The sequence below is a fragment of the Squalius cephalus genome, assembly GCF_949319135.1.
Source record: "Squalius cephalus genome assembly, chromosome: 11".
Lineage (NCBI taxonomy): Eukaryota > Metazoa > Chordata > Actinopteri > Cypriniformes > Leuciscidae > Squalius > Squalius cephalus.
The window spans coordinates 33,297,369-33,310,983 of NC_137132.1; the positions used below are offsets into that span (position 1 = coordinate 33,297,369).

The following is a 13,615-nucleotide window of genomic DNA, read 5'->3' on the forward strand; positions in this document are numbered from 1 at the left end:
GCACCCACACACTGATTAATGAAGCAGAGATTGTACAGTATGTGGTTAAGTCTCATGGGATACTGTAGCAGGCAGAAGTGTACAGTAGAGACAGTATGAGGTTATCAGGGGTACAAATCTGCTTCTATCGCCAGACATACAGTGCCTTAAGAAAGTTTGGAAACACTCGAGGTTTCAAAGTGGACAACATCAGCATGAATTCTTATTTCTTGGCTTGAATTATATTGTGAAGGATATTTAGGAGCTATGATAGTAATCAGTGTTGAGTACAAGGCTAAATAAATGTTTGAAAATGATTAACAGCTGAAAACATTAATTAGAAAAGTAATCAAATGTAATCAGTTACATTACTTTAATAAAGTAATTGAAATAGTTGCACTACTTATTACATTTTAAATAGGGTAACTTGTAATCTGTAACCTATTACATTTCCAAAGTAATCTTCCCAACACTGCTGAAATCATATTCATTCATCATATTCATTTTCAGAAAACCCTTTAAATAACAGTATATTGTTCGTGGAAATGGTTTCTTTCATTGGAAATGAACTGGTTGTGCTTGTATCAGAAATACAATGTATAAAAGCTACAGTAAAAACCTGCTTTTTAAGAGTTACATTACAATATTTTACAGTAAAACTAACTATATGGTAAAGTTGGTTAGCAATACAGTTAATAAAATAAATATATTTAAAAATATCCATAGCTTTACATAAAATATAAAAATGTTCTATTTATCACCTTATAATTTACAGTATGGTGACTGTATATTTGAGTATTTTATGTATGTTTTTGTAATTTATTATTATTTTGTAATGTTATGTTTCAATTTTTTTGTTCATGTGTGTTTCTCTTATTTTTGTGTGAGCAACACTTCATGTTCTTATTACCTATACATAGTTTTAATATATAATGCCCCATTTATACTGTGAAAAAAATTATAAATATTATAAAACATGTTGTTTGAAAACCCTTGATCAAGATTTGATATTATGGCAGTCCAATGTTTATTATTTCCTGTGGACTTTAACCAAATGCAATTCCACATGTTAAATGAAAGAAACTATTAGTCATCGTTTTACTATGAAAAATGTGTTTTAAACTGAGATGATTGAGAGCTTAACAGTTTAACCGTGATTTATTGTGCATCCGATAAGTAATATCTGTACTGTGGATAAGGTACACATTACAACATGAACCAAACTTTGATCATCAAAAACTTTGATGACCTTTTTGTTTAATTTTACTCTTTCTTTTCAATTCCATTGTTAGCTATTATTAAGTAAACATTCATATTTAATACATACAATTCAAAGCTTGTGGTGACATTGAATAAAAATATGTTTTCAATTTGTTCCAGAAGCATTATCGATCGAAATGTTTTTAACAAAACCTTACAAAAACAGATCAGACTGTTCAACTGTTCACTAGAAGTATTAGGCTATAATAAACATTGCTAAGTGCTAAATATATTCAAATCATTTAATTATATACAGGCTAATAGTGCAACATATTAAAGATGGACATTCAGAGTTAATAAACATTCCATGTCACAAAGCGCATGAGAATACAGTCATAAGGCATTTCCACTGTATTATTTCATATGCAGATTTCTTTGGTGTAAGAATCAAAGTGTGTCAGACCCAGGCCTGCCATCCGGGGAAGAGGCGGCTGAGGTTTTTGGGGTCCATCGCCTGCTGAATGAGGAGGTTTACCTGGCCACCCACGCTGAGCACCGTCCCGTCCTCAACACCCTTCAGCTTCTCCTGCAGGCGCAGCAACACTCGCTCCGCCACTTTATTAAAGCTCTGACTGTCACTGCACAAACACAACACACAATCACTGTGCTTCAAGCAAGCTTTGCTGCAGGAATCCAAAGCGCTATGCAAATAAACATGGCCTTGCACTGGAGAAATGTGTCCACAAGCTTAATACACCTGTGTTTTCACTTAAAACCTTAAAGGACAAGTTCGGTATTTTACACTTAAAGCCCTGTTTACAGATCGTTTCTGATGAAATAGAATGGTTAAGATAAAAATTTGGACACATGCTGCTGTCCCGAGAATTTTAGGTTTCTTTCGCTTTCCCCAAAACCTCCAGAATGGGTGTATAGGTGCACTGGAACAATCCTTCCTAAAACACATTAAACTTTCGTTTACAAAGACGTGAAACTCACTGAGTGGTCAGGGTTGTTCACTGGTATGCTCAAACAAAAATCGCTGCAAAATATGCTTTCCAACAGGTTTTATCGTAGTTTTTGTCTCCTCCATTGACTTGTATTGGATGTGATGTGAGGTACGGTATTACTCTGCGCGGAAACTGAAATGGGGTTGTTTTCTTCTTCTTCTTCTTGTGTTTTTTTTTTACGGCGGATCGCAAACTGAAATGCCAGTGGTTTGCTTGCAAAGGTGCATTATCGCCACCAACTGGGCTGGAGTGTCTATTATTCAAGCTCTCAACGGAAGAATGTACGGGTGTGAGATGTTTGGAAAAATAGGTCCACAGTTTATTTACAACGAATGGTAAAACACCTGTTGGAAAGCATATTTTGCAGCGATTTTTGTGTGAGCATATCAGTGGACACCCCTGACCACTCGGTGAGTTTCACGTCTTTGTAAACGAAAGTTTAATGCGTATTAGGAAGGATTGTTCGAGTGCACCTATACACCCATTCTAGAGGTTTTGGGGAAAGCGAAAGAAACCTAAAATTCTCGGGACAGCGGCATTTGTCCAAATTTTAATCTTAACCGTTCTATTTCACCAGAAACGCTCTGTAAACAGGGCTTTAAGTGTAAAATATCGAACTTGTCCTTTAATTCAGATTAGGGTGTGTGTGCATACAGTTCTGATCACGACTCTTACCAACTCTATACTGCCGTACAAAGGTAAAATACTGTAACTACACCAGTACTGAGGTAAATGGATATACGGTCAGACCAACATTTATTCAGACACCTTCAACATTTCTCACATTATCACAGTTTATTCGCTATAGTTTAGAAAATGGTAATAAAATATGAGCAGAACTCAGTTGATATTTCACTGGTTTTGTCCATCCTTCTGTTAGACCGTCTCACAGATGAATTATGCTGAATATCTGTCAGCTGTTAAATTTAACTACACAATTCGATAATACCAGTTTAGCTCAACCGATTACCAAGCAATGCGTGTGTGTAAAAATGTCGCATTAGCAAATGAAGAAAAACACGTTGAAAAACATGATCCGGTCAAAGTGTCTGAATACTTTTTGGTCCTAACTTTTTATAAATATTACTGGTAGTCACTGTATGAAGAATTGTTGGGTATAATATGTCACAGTTTACTTTATTGTGCTATCTTCACTTACATAAATGAACTATATTGTCCTGCACCCACTAGTAAACAAATATCTCAAATTATATCTGGTGTCTGAATAATTTTTGGTTTGACTGTATTTAGCAGTTATAGCCAAATCCTGTCATTGCGCAGATCATAATTTAAGAGACCCAATTGTAACAATTAGCACATTCACGAGACATTGTATATTTCATATTTGATATGGAAAAATCCTTAAATTACTAACATGATCAAAACTTGCTAATAATCCTATTGTACAAAATCGACTACATGCCGTCTGATTAACAGTTATTTGTTTAACAGGTAAAAGTAAGTTTTTGCTGTGAAATCTTTACTGTTTTTTATAGTAGTAAATGTAAGAATAACTTTTATATTGTTAATATTTCATGATGAACACATACTGGACTGAAGCAACTCGAAATTTACTTTATTATCCATACATCATTGTTTAGAAAATATGATAAATCAGGCTTTCATCATTGCATTACATATGTTTTTCCCTCCACAATAAAAACTACAAAGCTTTGATCATAAAACTAAGCATTTAAATATCATACTAAGACTTGACAACAGATATTTATATGCATTTTATGTAAGTAGTCTGCTATACTGTTATAAAGATCTCATTGATTTACATTACAAGCAATTCGAATTTTATCTTACTTTTTGGCCATATAAATATCAGCAACTGCACCAAATTGAATATTTGAATCATGTTAAAATGTTGTTTTTTTTCCCTTGAGTGTGAGCTCTATATTCTCCTCTATCATACTATAAGCCTAATGTATCAAAAAGGATGCTTGTTTCATCATCAGGCTTTAAAACTACACAAAGCTCATGAGGTGCAGTTTATGATTAATTGCAACAGACTTGCAGACGTTCTTCCTAAGCAGTGTTTCACGATTTATACCTGTGCCACATTCAAAATAGGGCTTCATGTTCAAGGGTAAAACTGATATTACGCCTCAAAATTTGAAATAATAGGATGTTTGACCCTTGTAAAAGTACGTTCAAACGTAGTGTGAAAAGCTGATATTTGTTCATGCTCAACATTAAGTTTTAGTGCCTTAAATTCAATGTATGTTCAGGTCTCCAGAGTAACATCTGAGAGCAGTAGCACCAGATCTGGGGTGCTTTTAATCATAAAGTTAACTTTATCATAAAATTACTATTGTTTTGCATTAAAGGAGACATATGCTTTTAAATCTTTCCTTTTTACATATAAATCATACATTTGTGGTCTATATAAAGCGGAACTGCAATGCTTGGGTCTGAATTCCTCATTATTATAGCTCCACAGGCCCCTTTTCTACCCCTTTTCTGATGTGCGTATGAGAGCAACTCGTTTTGGTGCAAATGAGACTTCATACCCCGCCCCCTCTCCAGGTTGCAGAGGTGACACTCGGTTAAACTCCACCCCGTTCGGCCATTTTTGTAGTTTGATAGTAGAGATACGATTTTCCTGCATTGAACTTGTTTTAGCGCCCGCCAAAGCGATTTTTTTTTGTCCCGCCAAAGTCTTATTTGATTGGTGAGTAATGTAGATGAACTGCCGCGCTTGTGACAGGGCGCACGTTTAACTGAAAGAACGAGCAGAGAAAGAGACCTGGTCGCGCGCGCGCTCTCTCTCTCTCTCTCTTCCGAGCCAGGCGAAAGTGTAAACAAGAGGCGCTGTCTTGCTCTCTCTACCTCGCACATATTAATCAAAATAAATCGATTGTCAGAGCCTGCAGTTGCAGTATGGCGGAATAGCACTCGGGAGCACTTCGACTCGGCGCAGTAAAAAGTCACGTTGGTTCTAATGACAGAAGTGAGAGGGAGAGGGGAGAGGATTTTTCAGGAGTGATGATATTACCGCGCCGAGTCGAAGTGCTCCCAAGTGCTATTCCGCCATACATTATAGTTATCCTTTTTACCCGCTTAGAAAAGCACCACGTTTTATTTTGTGTCACCATACTTGGTCGTGTAACTACTCGTATAACTGTATTTAAATAGGGAAAACGTGGAGGTGTTTGGTCGCTTCTAACTTCATCTCTGTTTGGACCCTAATGAATGAACTGGGCTAAGCTAAGTGCTATCAAAGTGTCGCCGCGCGCCAGAGCGATTGAGTGCACGCACTGAGACGAGAGAGGTATGTATCAACTCGTCTTAGTTAAGGGAATAACATAGTGTAATATGAAAGAACGGTGGAGTGTTCCTTTAAGTGTGTGAAATGAGTGTTACCTGGCCTTGCGATGCGCGTCGATCTCGTCTGCGCCCGGCGTGGGGTTGAGCGTGGCATTGAGCTCCGCCTGCTCATCGTGCTGCTGCAGGTAGAAGGCCTTCAGAGGGTTCATGGTCCAGTCAAACAGAGGGTCGTACAGCAACACCTGCGCACACACACACAAAATCAAACATTACTTTACCGACGAATGACACCCGTCAAGTGTGAGATGGGATAAATGAATCTGTTTACCTCCACAATGGTCAACAGGGCTTCCTGAGAACTCCTCATAACTTCCATTGTTTTCTCACAACATCTAAAAAAAAGATAATAATTGTTCAGTTCCTTTCACAGAAATTGATTATAATGTCACAAAACATCAAGAGTCCCATTTTGGTGTTTTTACACTTGATTCATTTCAGTTATAGGTTTCAGAGTAGGTTTAGAGTTGACAAAACCCGGTTTAGATCAGGTTCAGTGGGTTCAAATGTGAGAACACCTCCTTAAGACTGACCTCCGGAAGACGCCCTCCACCCCTGTGATGCCCATCCCATCCACGATGTCCCGAGACAGTCTGAAGGGAACCGTCTCAGGGGTGGGCAAGATTTTACCCTGCTCAAACGCAACACCTGTGCGGAGAGACGACGAAAAGGTGACAATGTAAAACGCGAACAGAGCCAAGACCTTGCGAAGCGTTAGTTTTCGGTGTACACATACCGAGGTCAATGTGGACCAGTTCTGCAGTCTGTTCATCAATGAGAATGTTCTGAATGTGCCGATCGCCCAGGCCGACGATGTAACCCACTGTCAGACACAAGACACATCACTACTTTCACATCATTCACATGATTGTCTATGAAATTCAGGGAATAATATTGTATTTTAAAGGGGTTCGGAAAATCTGAGGAAGAAATGAACTTTTCCATTAATATTGGAACGGAATTGATTTCCAGGGGGATTTTTTATTTTTACTTTTGTAATTATCAAATTAAATGTATCCGTGTTGCCCTCTACGTCAAATAGGCCTACATACATTTAACCAAGTACTTCAATCAATCAGAATACTACAGACCATTATCAATAAAATGTTATCAACATTAACAAAAGCCATCTTTACAGCTAAGGTAGAACAGAAGCTGCATCTGACACAGCATTTATGTTTATTTACACAGACCAGGGTTCGTACAGATACTGTAAAATTAAATTCCAGGACTTTCAAGGACTTTTCAAGCACTACTTGTTTGGTTTTCAAGGGATCGCACTTATCAAACAATATCTTTAGTGTTTTTTAAGGATTTTTTAAAACTCAAAAAACTCAAATACAGATATAAGGTATCCAAAATACAACTTACAACGTATTTAATGTTCGAGAACATTTATAATGGCTATTATTTTTCAATAAATAATATTTTAGATTATAATGTTGGCGTACCGTACCGAGGGCTGCAGTGTTAATTTTGCGTGAAAAGATTGCATTTGTGTGTATTTTTTCCTGGAAAAAATTACATTTCATATATATATTGTATTTAAATAAGTCAAGCACTTTTCAAGTCCCTCTTCGTAAATATGGCTGTTTTCAAGGCTTTTCCAGGACTTAAAACACCTTGTACAAACCCTGAGAGTTACTCAAAGGTGGTGATTATTATTGTAGTAGTAGTGATTATTATTAATGCCATTTAATAAAATGTGTTTGGAGAAATGGCACGTCATATTTTGGCTACACAGACATTTATGTATTTGTTTATTAGAACAATTCACAGTAGTTATTTTAATAGCATGTGAAACAAAACTAGGAATAAACTACATACAGAAAGTGATACGATAGCATTCCCCATCACTGAAGAGGTCCATCCTTTACTTATATCAGATCTACACTTTGTTGTTTATGATGAGAGAATCTACAGGACAGCAGCATTTAGTCAGTGAGTGAATGAACAAAACCCCAGTGTTTTCAGCGGTGACTCGGACTGGCCTCTGCATTCATAAGCTCAACAGAAACGTCTGTGATTGGATTTAATGCTCAATGCTGCATCTAAATGCCATGTCGCAATCAACACTTTTCATTCATTTCATGACAGCTGTAATAGATTGTAGAGGCATTTTCTGCCCCCTTATCTTGAATTTGGAGACCATTTTTGTTCATTTTTGGTGTATTTTGCCCCAAGCCCAGAGCCGGCTAACGAAATCCACATTTAAGAAGTTTTTACTGTAGAATTATTTTTTATGAATTTTTTAACTTGGCACATTACACAATGCACAAAGAGCGGCCTATTGCATTTTCTGCACAATTCGCGGCGCTGTTTCTCGGCAACCAGACGGTGCGTTAAAGTGGACATTATCCCATTATAGTAGAGGCACTTCAACGAAATCCACATTTTAAGCAGTTTTAACTGTAGAATTATTTTTGTATGAACTACATGTAATGTGCAACAATGACTCTGTAAAATGTAAAAAGTGTTACCTAGAGTTTTTATTAGATTTATGTAGCCTATATATTTTATAACTAAACATTTTATATACACATTTGGCTAATGTTCGCTGAAGTAGTGTTTTTGTAGTTGGAATATATATAAAAATAAATACCAACTCAAACTAGAATCTTTTGCTGAATTTTTAATCTCTTTGATACATCAATATAGAAGAATATGTTTAAATCACTTTAGAAGGAAGCAAAGAAATTAGCCTACTGGTCCAACTTCTCCCTCTTTTTAAAGTGTGGAAAAGGGAAAAGAAGTTCAAAGATCGAGACTCCGGCAACACCTGTAGTAGGCCTATATGCAACAACTTTATTGAAGATTTTTAAATACTAAAGGTTTAAATCTGTAATCTTTACTTTTACTGTTTCAGTGAGTGTACTTTAATAAGCAGTAAAGTAATTGTGGGCAATAATGTTAAAAGAGGTACAGATGAATGTAAGGGTTAGATTGTATACAGTTGCTGGTTTGCGGTGGCAATACTCCATTATTCACTGCAAGGCAGGGCCCCAAAATGATCCTGCTTAGGGCCCCCAGATTTACAGAGCCGGCCCTGCCCAAGCCCCCGTTATTTTCCGACCCTGCATGTCACCAATAATCAGTTTATGGTCAAATGGAAAACTTGTGAGTCATGATGCTGTGTGTATGAGTACCGATAGAAGAGGTGGCCACACTGCGAGTGTACGCTAGCTGTCTCTCCAGCCACACTGCAGGATCTAGGAAGCGCTCCATGCAAAAGTATCGGAATACTGGCCGGAATTTCTGGCACACTTCTGTGAAAGCCTGAAGTTTGTCATCGAATTCCAGCCTTTGAGCCTCCTACATCCTCACAACGAGAACATGAGTCAAATATTTCAGTTTTTTTTAAAGACAATCCCTAATATTACAAACAAACAGGTCATAGTAAAACGCCTGTAAGAATGAATTAGCAGGATGACAAATGAAATAAGGCAATAAAATCCAGTACCATCATTTTCTTGCGACAGGACATGTTGGCCCAGTCTTGTGGGCGGAAGCGTTTGTGTGCCCCCTTCTGTGGGTCCACCAGGAACTCTCCAATGGGCACAGTACCAGAACACCACTCCAAAACACCACTGCGCTGGGAAAACGGCACCACCTGGTACAAACACATGGCTCAGTGTTGATAAAGTCATATTTACATATTCATTACAGCTCTAAAAGCTATTTTACTTGACCCAGTAAGCGCACACACATTGTCAATTCGTGCATTAAATCGTGTATTCAAATCGTTTAATGCACAGCTAGCCGTGGGTTAACCTGCTTATATCATGGTTAACAAGTTAAAGCTGCTATTGATGTTTGACTAGAAGGGTAAAAATCATGTTTTGTTTTTTTTCTTTCAGTTATTGCTCATTAGATCTAGCATTCTGCCCACTTCAAATCAGACACAGAGATAAAGCAGTGTGGCAAGATTACTTTTATTTGAATGAATTATAGCATTTATTTGCATTAATTATTGAGAGAGAGAGAGAGAGAGAGGCGTGTGTGAATTACCTTTATCTGTGCAGCATCTCTCTTCTACCAATGAAGCTGTGAGTTTAATTACTTCAAAAACAGCGACGCTACCCCCTCATCGCTTATAAATATAATGTAGCAATTCAGAAGCAAAGCTGTTTTATTCATAAAAGCCACAGGGCAATGTTGATACGATTCTGTGCTTCTGAATGTTTCTCCGTGTGCGAGTGTGATTCAATGAAAGCAGCGCATTAATACAGAACGGTGATTAAACTGACTGGAACTACCTGTGTAATTAAGTGCCCCTGTGGAGAAAATCAAGCTTTTAATGTTGTTTATATGTCTTAAGTGTTAAATGTTTTTAATATGTTTTAAGACAAACCATGTGCAAATTCATAAGTCAACACCATTGCTGAGTATTTTCTCTTGAGTATTGTTCTCAAAAACGCGGTTTGACGTCACAAACTGCCTTGTAACCAATCAGATCAACGTGTGATCGTCAGCGAGTGGATCTCTGAGCTGGTGTGAGTAAGTGGAGGCGGGGCTCATTTGCATATTCATAGAACCGCGTATACTAAATGAGGCAAGGGTGTAGAGTTACATTCAAGCTATTTTAAGGCATGAAGACTTTTTTTTTTCCAATAATTTTTTTTTTTTAAATATGGTGATCAAAGATGAGTTTTAAGGGATAAAATTATTGACTACAAGGGGACTTTAAAAGATTTTAATGCACAACTTTTCAGCCAATTGTGTATTCAGGCAGACCATGTTTTTAAGTGTATGCACATAAAGCTTAAATCATAGACATCATTAAAACATCTGCTGAATGCTGTTAATGAATGTTTTAGTTAATAAAACCAGATGCTGTCAGGATAGTGTATGAAAGGTGTCTTTACTTTGTAACGGCGGATGTTGAGTTTCCTCTTGCGGGTTTCTGCGTTGCGCTGGAGAAGAGTGGAGCACATATGAAAGACCTGCTGCATCACTGCGTCCTGCCGCAGATCATCCTGACCCTGTGTCAGAACACATTACCTCACTTCAGATTCAGTTATTAACAACACTGACTGGCAAACCTACACAAGTTTTAAACAAGTAAGAAGATTAAGACGATTTTGGCCGATTTTGTCCCCACTCTGTATCTAAAACAAACGAAGAGGTCTCCAGGATTTTAGTGTCCAAAAACACAAAACAACTAAGTGAAATAAATAAGAAATCAGCTTTTTGACTGGATGTTATTATTAAAGGCACACTATGCAGTTTCCATTTTTCTCAACCAGCGGCCCCTAGAGTAAATACCACTCACGCAGAGCCGTCTCTGCGCTCTTCCGACCGCGCTTTCTTCGTTTTCTTCGTCGACTCTGCCATGATTCACGTCTGAAATGCGTGCTAGTGTCTTCCATAGAGGCTGCTTCATATGTTGTTGATGTATGTGACGTTGTGCCGTAAAGCAACCCCCCCGCCCCCCCCCCGCTTTGCTATCGGGGTGATTCGCCCTACTACGAGTTCGTTTACCATCGAAATGATTTCATAGCTGTTATATTAAGGTACAAATCTTGCATAGTGTGCCTTTAAGAAAAAAGAAAAAATCTGAAGAAGTGATGGTGTTCTTGGATAACCAGACCTTGACTAGCTGTCTCCTGCTCTTGCCGTCTGAACCCACACAGTCGATTATTTTGGGTAGGTTGACACCTCCAGCAAGGTGAAAGTGAGGTTTGAATGACCTGACAGTCACAAGGTCTTCATATTTGCCTGATGGGTCCACCTGAAAGAAACGGCCACATACACAACAACAAACTCAAGTAAACACATCACAGATTACAGGCTTCTCTGACAAAAAAGAAGATCTTTCAGTGATCATGTGTCACCTTGATGTCCATGGTGGGAATGACGACATCATTGAGGTCTTTGATTTGCATGATGGGTTGTTCCGGTGGAATAGGTATGGCTTCTGCACAGAAAAGACAATCATATTAAACAATAAACAGTCTGTAGTCAGAATATAACATTTATAACGTTGACCATTTTTGACTCTAAGTCTATAAGAACCACTTGCCTGAAGGTCACCATGAAATCAAAATTTACAATTCTTGTTTTTTATGGAATATTACATCAATATAAAATCAACTCAACATACAATATATCTATTACTTGTCAAGTAAACACTGAATTTGTACAATTATTGCTTAAAATTTTGAACCTTTAAGTGCAAACTGATAATGGGAATAGACAGGAAGTGAATCTCATCAGACGGTTGACTTTTACTCACTCTTTTCAGTTTTATGGCGACTGGCGTCCATGTACGCCAATGTGATGTAGGCATTGCAAAGTGTCTCAATGTCTTTGACCATCTTGGGTCTCTTTTTACGAACCACGTCAATGATCTTTCGAGCGACCTCGGCCCGTTCCTACAGAGCAACACGTCATTAAGGTTTTGGTAACAAAAAGGTTAGTCAGGACACTACTCTAAAACATAGTATTTCTACATAGTATATTTCCATGTTTTATTAACAGTTCATATTAGTATTGTGTATTTAGCATGGTAACTTAGTTTCCAACTATTTCCACAACTTTATTGTATTATGAAAAACTAGTTTGGGACTGCTATTTAATAGCCTTTCCTTATACTGTAATTCATCAGAGTTAGTGATATTCTTACAGTTTATGTGTATGTTAAATAAAGTGGGACGGTACTTGTGTGTGTGTGTCAACTATCTTTGAGAAATAAATACTTGATTCAAATTCCAGAAAATTTGGGTCACGGCTTAATGACAATGGGAAAATGTGCGTCCCATGGCCAAACCAGTTGAGAACCACTGATTTAGACTTTAGAAACTCCTAGAGCAGAGCAGAAATATCTTCTCATAACAAATGTTTAGCCAATTCAGACAAAACGTAAAAGACTTATGATTATGTCTTCTGTGTTTTATACCAAGTCCAGAGGGGAAGGTTGACGGGCACTGCTCTTGGATAGACGACTGCGAGAGAAACTCTCATCCTTGTTGGCGTTGACCAGTGCCAAAATGATGAAGAGAGTGTGGTGGGGGTGGTCAGTGGATGACTGACAGATCAGCTGATGACAGAACATATTTCAGTTGTGCGTCTATGGTAGATTTCACTTATGAGGTTCAAATTCTGAATAAAAATAAAGGAAAATGTTACCTGGTTTAGAACATGATGGAAGCCCACGTCCTGCGAGGTCACGGAACTGGACACTTTAGTGCCCATCCGAGCAGCCAACTGGTACATCAGGGGCAGGAACTTATATGATGGGATTTTCTTTACACCAATCTAATAAAAGCACAAACACAAATTACAACACAGAATCTTGGCCGTATTTAGAGACTTTCATCTCTGGTTCCTCCGTACTTCTGGGAGATGTTGTCATACCTTCATCATGTCATTCACGGTCTTGACATCAGCATTCTCCAGCCAGAGGGAGGCCAGTCTGAAGACCCAGGTGTCATGTTCTTCTCCCAGCTCCAGGCACTGAATGTAGTTCTCCACGGCCTTGAGGAGGAAGCGGTTGCGGTCGGACTGTAGATTAGCCAATGCCTTGACGTCCAGCTCTAGTTCTCTCTGAACTTTCACTGTGTATCTGCACATGAAAAAAAGACACTTCGTATATGTGTCACTGGTGAGCAAAAGATTTCTAAAAAAGGTAGTTTCATGCTGACCTGTTGTTGCCGACCTTCCTCTCCCGCATCAGGTCCACTTCCTCCTTGGCCTTCTCCAGGAGAGCATGCTTGTTCTCGAACTCGGATGACTTCATGTAGTTTTCGATGCTCTGGTACTGTGCGTCAGAAAAACGGGCCAGCGAAAGGAAAGCCTGGGTCTTCTGGCTCTGGAGTTTAGCGTCCGAATCTCCACAGTGGTCCTCAATGACCTCCACAGCCTATCCAACAACAACACATCATTAATACAAACACAAAGGTTATGGTACCATGGTATGGCCATGGCACTTCGATATACTGTGGTACTGCATGATTTGGGTAAAAAAAAATAGAATTTAGATTTTTCTTATAAACATTGTGATGTAAAATGTGATTTAAAAAAAATTCCAGGTTTGCTGTGCCTGTGGATACAATTTTAAATACGATTTTTGGATACAATAATAATAATAATAATAA

General features: G+C 38.1%; 1 protein-coding gene across 1 annotated transcript in view; it reads right to left on the minus strand.

Moving 5' to 3' along the window:
- Positions 1–336: 336 nt before the first annotated feature.
- The window catches only part of atm (ATM serine/threonine kinase), an 80,844-nt gene continuing 67,565 nt past the window's right edge, over positions 337–13,615 (minus strand). Inside the window, exons 48-62 of the mRNA XM_079885905.1 lie at positions 13,163–13,380; positions 12,876–13,083; positions 12,648–12,776; positions 12,418–12,558; positions 11,755–11,893; positions 11,354–11,436; positions 11,110–11,250; positions 10,385–10,501; positions 8,980–9,129; positions 8,666–8,831; positions 6,256–6,342; positions 6,053–6,167; positions 5,791–5,854; positions 5,559–5,704; positions 337–1,817 (exon numbers count right to left, since the gene is read on the minus strand). Coding sequence (XP_079742031.1) covers positions 1,637–1,817; positions 5,559–5,704; positions 5,791–5,854; positions 6,053–6,167; positions 6,256–6,342; positions 8,666–8,831; positions 8,980–9,129; positions 10,385–10,501; positions 11,110–11,250; positions 11,354–11,436; positions 11,755–11,893; positions 12,418–12,558; positions 12,648–12,776; positions 12,876–13,083; positions 13,163–13,380 — 2,085 coding nt within the window. The 3' untranslated portion in view covers positions 337–1,636. The remainder of the gene's footprint in view (positions 1,818–5,558; positions 5,705–5,790; positions 5,855–6,052; positions 6,168–6,255; positions 6,343–8,665; positions 8,832–8,979; positions 9,130–10,384; positions 10,502–11,109; positions 11,251–11,353; positions 11,437–11,754; positions 11,894–12,417; positions 12,559–12,647; positions 12,777–12,875; positions 13,084–13,162; positions 13,381–13,615) is intronic.